Source organism: Quercus suber, unplaced genomic scaffold (genome assembly GCF_002906115.3).
Source record: "Quercus suber isolate HL8 unplaced genomic scaffold, Cork oak 2.0 scaffold_213, whole genome shotgun sequence".
Taxonomy (NCBI): Eukaryota; Viridiplantae; Streptophyta; class Magnoliopsida; order Fagales; family Fagaceae; genus Quercus; species Quercus suber.
Genome location: NW_027069671.1, coordinates 1,048,052 through 1,057,384, shown reverse-complemented (window position 1 = coordinate 1,057,384; position 9,333 = coordinate 1,048,052). Strand labels below are relative to the sequence as shown.

At 37.7% G+C, this 9,333-nt stretch overlaps 1 protein-coding gene across 2 annotated transcripts; it reads left to right on the top strand.

Moving 5' to 3' along the window:
* Positions 1-2,611: 2,611 nt before the first annotated feature.
* Positions 2,612-4,905, top strand: LOC112032870 (transcription factor MYC2). 2 transcript variants are annotated; one of them, XM_024065638.2, is made up of 2 exons: positions 2,612-3,087; positions 3,195-4,905. In XM_024065638.2, the coding sequence occupies exon 2, from the start codon at positions 3,354-3,356 to the stop codon at positions 4,638-4,640; it is 1,287 nt and encodes a 428-aa protein (XP_023921406.1). In that variant the 5' UTR covers positions 2,612-3,087; positions 3,195-3,353; the 3' UTR covers positions 4,641-4,905. The 2 variants fall into 2 exon arrangements, with proteins under 2 accessions (XP_023921406.1, XP_023921405.1); XM_024065637.2 differs by having other exon boundaries at positions 3,191-4,905.
* The last annotated feature ends 4,428 nt before the right edge of the window (positions 4,906-9,333 follow it).

Sequence of the window (9,333 nt, the reverse complement as noted above, 5' to 3'; positions counted from 1 at the left end):
ATTGTGAAAACTGTTAAATGGACCAATAAAAACGGGTTATGGCCCTAAAAGGACAAAAAAAGTCCTCCACTACATTCATGAGGAAAATTAATAAAATTATTATCAATTTCGCTTGAAAAAGATTTACAAATTAATAATAAGTTCATAACTATAATTGATATCATCTTAATAATATTTAAAAAAGAAATTATGAAAAGTGTTACATCCACAATATTTTCATAATACTTTCACACTACTGAAATTATTTTTTTACCCACTAATAACATCCTAACACTTAAAATTTATTGTAAAAATGTTATATACTATACATAGCATTTCTCAAAAGTCGATTACCTTTTTTTTTCTTTTCTTTTTTTTTTGAGAAAAAGTCAATTACCTTTTTATTTTATGATTAGAACACATTAGATTGAGATGAGTTTCGGTTTGTTGTAAGTTGTAACTAAACAAGTATTTAAAAAAAAAAAGTCAAGGTTGATGGTTTTGATACTTCAACAGAGTAAAAATTGTAGTAAAATTGTAGTATTGCTGACATCATAAATTGTCTTTTGGTGGGTATGAGTCTTCCGGTCTAGAGAGATTGTCTTGCGATGGGTATGGGCCTTTCCATATCAATACCATCCGATGAATTTAAAATGGTGTTTTCGTTTCAAATAAATTTAAGATATATGGCTTTGTTCAAGAAGAATGAAGTGGATGGTACACTCCAGATGCTCGATTAAATGACTGGTATTGTGTTTATTCCTAATTAGTCTGATTTGGTTGCTATTATCAAGTTTAAATGAGGGAATTCACCCGAAAAGAGATGTTAATCATGACCATAATAAAGGCTATGTGTTTTGATTCTCTTAGTAATTTCCTTCAAGTCACCAAAATTCATATATCATCATTTAATTTCATTTGTTTTGAAAATTTCTACCAAGCTTTATTCTTTTCTGAACTTTTTGCATATTGACTTAACGATAGTTTCTTTATTTAAGGAAAATCTGTGTTATCTATTCTACAATAATTAACAATTTCACAATGTTCAAATTCTCATGGTTTATGGCGGTGAGAAATGTATTATTGGAAATCTATTAAGATTTAAGAGTGACTTACAAAAGAAAAGTGTAGGGATAAAATTGGATGGTTATAACAAATCCAAAACTTATGATTTCGAGCACAATGCAGAGGAAGCGACGGCAAATGCTAAGGAAAGTGATCGGACCCTCTTGAGTGCAAGTTGAACACCTGACCCTCAAACTTTTTGGTAATGTCAATTGTCTTTGGCTTTGAAATGCTTTATAGATGACAATTTTTCTGAATTCATTTCAATAGGAGAAGTGAGGATTTGGGGGACACTGTCAGGGAATAGAAGAAGGAAAGTGCATCGAAATCTCAAAGAGGAATAAGAAGAGGCGAGGAAGTTTCCTATGGATTCTCATTACTTTTGATTGATCATTCTTTTCTTTTCTTTGGAAGAGTTTTTGAAAAGTGACTTGCCTTTTGGGTAGCGGAAGACTTTTGATAACTTTGACTGCCTTTTGATTTTAGGTTACAATATATAAATAAAAGCTAGGTTACAATTCCAATAAACGAACCTTATTTTTTGGCGTTTTGGGAGTGAGTCAATTAGGACGTGGGGGCATTCTTGAGGAAAATACGAAGGGAGCTGCAAAGAAATCTCAGAGTTAGCTATTTTTTTTTTAAGAGAGTCGTTCATAATATTTTCATAATAAATTAGATGTAATTAGTTATTATTGGTTCAAATCTGAACTTACCATTGAGATTACTTTTTACCCTAATAATAACAGCTAGTAATAATCTGTCACTTAGGATTTGTTGTGATATTTTCACAACATTTATAACAAAGTGACAAATTGTTACTAGTTAACAAAAATGTCCATTTGCTCGCAATGTTTGGTCCTTGTCTAGTGGGAAAGTGCATATTTGTAGCAACGAAGTGGGCGAATTTTTCGAGCTCTACCGAGGGATGAAGGAGAAACTGACAATGAAGGAGCTTGAACAGTGGGCTACCACAACGTGGGCAATTTGGAACGCAAGAAATAGAGCTTATTTTGACAATGTACAGACACAACCTCAAGCGATTTTGGATGGTTCTATAGCTCTACTGAATGCATATCGCACACTCTCAGCCACTCAAGAAAACTCATGATATGGAGACATGGGGTCCACGGTGTATATGGGGTTCATGCCTCACTCTGGTATAAGGAACATGTAGTCTGGGACAAGTGTGCCCATTTCCCTTTACATTGTACGATATGCAATCAATAAAATATTTTTAACTGTTATCTCAAAAAAAAATATATATATATATATATATAATTTTAGTGGTTTGTTTAAATTAGAACTAATAAATAACTTACCAATTAATATATATTGTGAAAGTATTGTAGAAATATTATAAATAAGATATATTTTTTGGATACATTTTCACTACTTTTATCTTGGTTATTGTTTTTTCTTTCTTTAATTGGTGGAAGACTTTTGATCCCTTGACATGCCTTTTACTTTTATACGTATGATACTTTTTTAAAAGTGATAATGTAGTATGCATTTAGTTAAAGACCATGTAAATCTTACATTGATAATAGAGGGGGCTTCTGTTAACTTGGGGGTCTTAAGACATTGCCTAAGGGGCCTAGTGGAAGAGTTGGCCCTAGTTTTGAAGGTGATAAAAAGGCCAACTATATTGATTTCTCACCTCAATTAGGAAAAATTGTCTATAAATGTACTGGGTTTTCTTGTTGTTTTTGTACAGAGAATTGATTAAATCATTACATCATCAGTTGCTTCGTCATCTGTAAATCCTTCCATGTGTACGTGTCGGCAAAGAAGAAGGAAGGTGCGACGAAATCTCAGGAGGAATAAGAAGAGGCGAGGAAGTTTCATGTGGATTCTCATTTGGGTAATGGAAGACTTTTGATAACTTGACTTGCCCTTTGCCTTTATATGCACTGTCCATTTCCTAATCGTTGATATGCATCTCAATCTTCAACCATCGTCGTCAAATATTGGTCTGGAATCTCATGTGGCTGCAGGGGATTGATCCCAAAGTCTAGTCTGTTGAAATTTGGAGCCACTCATAAGGTAATGATTTTAAATTTAAAGTTTGTTTTAGTTGAATGAGATTATTTAAATTTATAACTTATTTGATTTCGTAATTGTTGGTTATGTGTGATTTTATTTGAAGGAAGTTGGCAATCACGGACGCAGTTGAAAAGACATGGTAGAGATATAAGGCAAGAAGAAGTTTGAAAACTTACATTTTGTTTCCTAATTTAGAAATTCTCTACCTCTCTGGTTCTTTGAAGGAATCAATTGCCCCACCCACCAAATCTCCTCCTGGTAGCCCAATGAGTAAAGATAGAGTTCCACATGCTACTCCTTCCATAGCTTCAATTTTTCCACCAAACTATTCTGGGTCTGGTGGTTCAGCATCTGATCAAACGATTCCGCAATACTCTAATTCCATATCGATAATCTTCCCACCAATAAAGTCACAGACTGAGAGTTCAGAATCCAATCAAAGACTAACACGATTCTCTCAATATTCCATATCGTCAATCTTCCCACCAACAAAGTCACAGACTGAGAGTTCAGAATCCAATCAAAGATTTGGACAATCCTCACATTCCATTCCCTCAATCTTCCCGCCGACCAAGTCTCAAACTGATCAAAGTTCAGAATCCAATCAAAGATTTGGACAATCCTCACATTCCATACCCTCAATCTTCCCGCCGACCAAGTCTCAAACTACTCGAAGTTCAGAATCCAATCAAAGACTAACACGATTCTCTCAATATTCCATACCGTCAATCTTCCAGCCAAACATGTCTGATGATACAAATAGTTTGGATAGCATGCCTAAAGATATGCGGAATACAAAAAAGAAAAACCAAAGTATAAAAGGGAGTATGGATGTGCCTGAATTCAAAGATCTTCGTTGGAGTAGAGTTGTATGTCCTTTCAAGCAAACCCTTCAAAACCGGCTCCAGCGAATGATTGAGGACGACTTCCTCTGTAACTGGACCTATGCCATCTTCTGGAAGTTATCACACGACTATTCCGGTGTGCCAATTTTGGACTGGGGTTTCGGATACTACCAAGGCAAAAAAGTCTATCTTAATAATGGAACATTTGCGATGGAAGAGGAGCATGTTAAGAAGATGTTGGTCAACCTCAGTTTATCGAACTCGGGGTCTGTTGACGAACAAGAGCTCACCGACACCGAGTGGTTCTTCTTGGCATCAAAAATGTTGTCCTTCGTGAACGGCAGTGACCTCCCAGGCAAAGCTTTTACCACTTCAAATCCAGATTGGGTGGTTGGTGTGAGCTCACTGGCAAGCTCGCCATATGACCGGGCTCGTCAGGGCCAGCATTCTGGGCTCCAGACCATGATGTTCGTACCCTTCCAAATTGGCGTTGTGGAATTGGGCTCTACTAAACTTCTTTTCCAGCAGGGACAAATTTTAGATAGTCCCGGAGCAGTACTTGTGGGTCTCGCATCGGGACTGGATCATATAAACACAATCCCTGTGAGCAAATTGGTCAATTCCAACAAAATGTTTTTACCACTTTCATTCTTAAGAGCAATAATAGAAGAGGAGAGGAAGTTCCCATTGCATTCTCATTACTTTTGAATTTTGATCACTTTTTTTTTTTTTTCTTTTCTTTCTTTATTTGGGTAATGGAAGACTTTTGATAACTTGACTTGCCCTCTGCCTTTACATGCACTGTCCATTGCCTAATAGTTGATATGCACCTCAATCTTCAACCATCGTAGTCAAATATTGGTCCGGAATCTCATGTGGCAGCAGGAGATTGAATCCAAAGTCTAGTCTGTTGAAATTTGGAACCACTCATAAGGTTATGATTTTAAATTTAAAGTAAGTTTTAGTTGAATGAGATTTTTGAAATTCATAACTTATCTGATTTCGTAATTGTTGGTTATGTGTGATTTTATTTGAAGGAAGTTGGCAATCATGGACACAGTTGAAAAGACATGGTACAGATATATAAACGGCATGAAGGTTGAAAACTTACAATATGTTACCTAATAATTAGAAATTCTCTACCTCTCTGGTTCTTTGAAGGAATCAATTGCCCCACCCACCAAATCTCCTCCTGGTAGCCCAGTAAGTGAAGATAACATTTGACATGCAATTATTCCTTCCATAGCTTCAATTTTCCCAGCAAACAATTCCGGTTCTAGCGATTCAGCACCTTCATTAATGAAACAATTTCACAATTCTCTCATTCCATATCAACAATCTTCCCACCAACCAAGTCACAGACTGATCAGAGTTCAGAATCAAATGAGAGACTTGGACAATTTTCTCTTTCTATAAAATCAAACTTCCAGCCAACCAAGTCTCAGACTGATCAGAGTTCAGAATCAAATGAACGACTTCACACGATTCTGATATTCCGTTCCCTCAATCTTCCAGCCAAACAAGTTTTGTGATACAAATATATTGGATAGCATGCATAAATATTCTCATTCTCCTTCAATTAAAGATCTTTCTCAGAGTGAAGTTAAACATAAACGGAATACTTCAATTCATGCGAGAGATGCAAAGAAATTGAGAAAGATTATAGATGAACACCTTGAGAAGGAAGCCCGTTGGAATACTTCAATCAATGTGCCTGAATTTAAAGATCATCGTTCGAGTATAGATGATCATGATTCATGAACATCCTGACAAGGAAATCCTTAAGAAACCACTCCAAAATCTGATTGACATCCACATGAGTTGAACCTACACCATCTACTGGAAGTTATCGTTCGACTATTCGGGTGTCAGTTTTGGACTGGTCTTTTGGGTACTACAAAGGGGATGAGTACAACTCCGAAGGCAAGGCTACTTCAACAGCATCCTCTGCCAGAGAACAGGACATGTTGCTCAACCTCAGTTTACTGAGCTCGGGTTCTGTTGATGACACCAAGAGCTTCATCATGGCATAAAAAATGCAGTCCTTTGTGAACGGCAGTGACCTCCTAGGCCAAGCTTTTACCAGTTCAAGCCCGATTTGGGTGGCCGGGGCAGACCAATTGCATTGGCAAGCTCGCTATATGATCGGGCACGTCAGGGCCAGCTTTCTTGTCTCCAGACCATGCTGTGTGTACCCTGGGAAAATGGCATCGTTGAATTGGGCTCTACTGAGCTGAATCTCCGAAGCTCATATCTGATGAAAATCCTGGAAATGATTTCTGGCTTGCTGTATCATTTGCAGGGCCGTAACAAATAAAATCTTATCTTCCACCTGTGTTTCATTTTGTATTCCATCGTCACAATATAGCGCATTTTTTTTCTTTATTAATTTAAAAAAAAAAAGAAAGATTAACATAGAAAAAAAAAAAAATCAAACACATAGTAAGTTTACATTTTAGTATCAATTGATTTGATTTCTGTTATTTTCAACTTACTATTAAATTTGGTCTCAAACGTCAAATCGTAGCTTTTTTTGCACTTTCTTGGCAACCAAACACAAATACACAAATCAAATTTACCAATTTCCAACTTTGGTACACACAAATATCATCAACTTAGCAACTTAAACAAACCCATTGACCTAGAATTATTGCAAATTGAAAATGACAAATATCAAATTGAAAGCAAGTTGAAAATAACAAGAACTAATTTAATTGCTATCAAAATATGAGAACCAAATTAACTGCAAGTTGAAAATATTAGGGATCAATTCACTGCCATAATGGTATTGCAAATAGATTATCCAAACTTTGCAAGATTATCACTCTATTTTCTTTTATTTTATTGTGAAATAATACTTGAAAATTCTTTAAAAGCTCTAATATAGTAAGGTCTATGCTTACTGAAAATTATTATCATATCCAAAATAAAATATCTATTTGGTATGAATAGTAAAATGTTATCTAAAGAATTTTAGGTTTTATTAATCTAATCCCACATTACACTTTTCGCATTATGTGTTTAATGCTTCAATATGCTTAGTTTTTGTAATTCTATAGTATTCAAATAATTTTTATTTTTATTTTTATTTTTATCTAGTGTTTTGTTGATCTTTAGGACATAAGAGAGTAAAAAGTCACATGAGATGTTAAATGAAAACAAAAGGGAGTTATTTTGAGATATTTATTTCTTAAAGTAATTCCTGATGAGTGAATAGCTTCGTTATTTGTGAGTCAAATAATTTTTTATAAAATTTATTAATCAAATAATTGTTGTATACATGTTAGGAATCTAATGTATTTGACATGCTTGTTAGTATTTCAAATGTTGAGGAGGGTGAAAGTTTTAATAAAACAAAAATTATCTTTTTTTTTTTTTTTTTTTTTGCTGAATAAAACAAAAATTATCTCGTACAAAGTGAACAGAGTTAGAAATATACTATAGATACTGTAGGGTCAGTTTTTGCGGCCCAAGCCCAAGGGGTATGGATTTGAACCCTCTGAGCCCAAAACAATAAATTTTGTAGAGAGTGGGCGAAAGGGCTAGGCAAATAATGAAAATTACAGTATTAAACAGCAACACCAATGAGAGAAGTTGAATTAATGTGCTCTCGGACTAATGAGTACTCTGTCCGAAGAGAAGTTGTTCATTGATAATCAAGGGTTACAATTGCTGGAGCTACAACCATGTAAGGTACCCTTTCTCTCTCCTGTTTTTCGATCCCCCTCTATCAGAGGTACCCTTCCCTTATATAGCATTGCCTTCTTACATCTCCTCCGTCCATTTGTTCGTCATCCAGGCACCCACTTGAGTACATGTCCCATCACCCCACTTTTAGCCTTATGCGAGTGGCGGTAGCTGAGAAAGCACTGTTCAGGGGTCCTATCCACATAAATGCGGCCAGGAAGGTAGGTGCAGTGCATTAAATGCGGTGGTTGAAGTATGCCTCCTTGATATTTCTCTGTTGTCGTTATCTCTATGTGTGTCCGAGGTCCTTCTCCCCTTGACACTTGTCAAATAGATCACTTGAACCTCCCATACTCGTGTTTGATCAAACCTCTTCGGATCCGAGGACGCATGACTACTCGGACATATGAGTATCTCCTCGGATGGTATACGTGCTCATCCCCAGGCGTCCCCCATTGGCGTGGGCTTCCGACTGAAGGCCTTATCTCCTCGGATGAAGAGTGTTCCTCATTCAGGGCCTCGGGCCCAATAAGTTGGGCTGGGTTTTTCTCCCCCCACATTAGCCCCTCAAAATTGTAGTTTTTCGTACGCATCCGAAGAGAAAAAGTAGGATTTTGACTTCCCCTGGGGCAAAAGCTTGTAAACAGGCAAACTTGAATTGACACGTGTATAAGTATAGGCACTGCTGCTTCATTAATGTCGCTGCGGCTTCCTTATTCCCCAGGCGCCTCATTAATTGCACCAGGTGACGCTTCGCCCTTCCTATCCAACGGTGATTAAATGATCCAACGGCTGAGGTTGTTCTTCGAAATTTGGGCGGGAGTGCCCCTGACCCCTCGTTTGACCCCGTATAAAGCTTCAGAGGACATTATTTCTTCTTCACTTCGCGAATCTTCAGACGCTCCAGAGAGAACAGACGCACCGCTCCGTCCAAAACTCCCAATCGCTGCTTTCAGGCTTCCTGAGAGCCATCAAAAACCTTCCCACAAGCCTGAAATCCTCTCTCCGATTTAATCCCGGTGAGTCATCGTTCACCAAATCTTTTAATTTTCTCTTCGGCCATCAGTGTCAACTGAGCATCATGGGAAAACTCGAATACATGGTGGATACCCCTGAGCGTTTAGAAGCATTTAGGTCCACGTACCACATTCCCCCCAACGTGGGTGTGAGGTACTGCCCCCCAGAAAAAATTCTAACGGACCGGGAGACGGGAGAAGTAGTTATTCCTCTTATCGCCTTCAAAGAAGGGGGGATGACCATCCCCATGGGTCCCATTACTACTAGCTATCTCCGAAACCATAGGATCACTCCCTGGCAGTGCGCGCCCAACATGTTTAGGATTCTAGGGGCCATTGAACACCTTAACCTCCACCTAGGATTGGGCCTCACCTGGCTCGATGTAGTGCATCTGTACGAATGCCACAGCCAGCAAGACGCGGGGTACTACTTAAAATCCCGGTCGGACGTGGTCAGGCTCATTTCTTGCCTCCCCAAATCCAACAAAGGGATGAAAGACGACTATGTGATCGTCTCGGGTGCATGGCATGACGGCCATCACTGCCCGACTAAGCGTGGAAAGCCAGGTGGGCCATGTTAGATTTAGGCACACTAACCATAGGCTTAGAGTCCTTGTATTTTAATCGTTTTCGGTTTCTTTTGTGATACTGTTTTTGAGTCCCTAACATAGCTCTGCTGTGCCTTGAAACAGATAAAA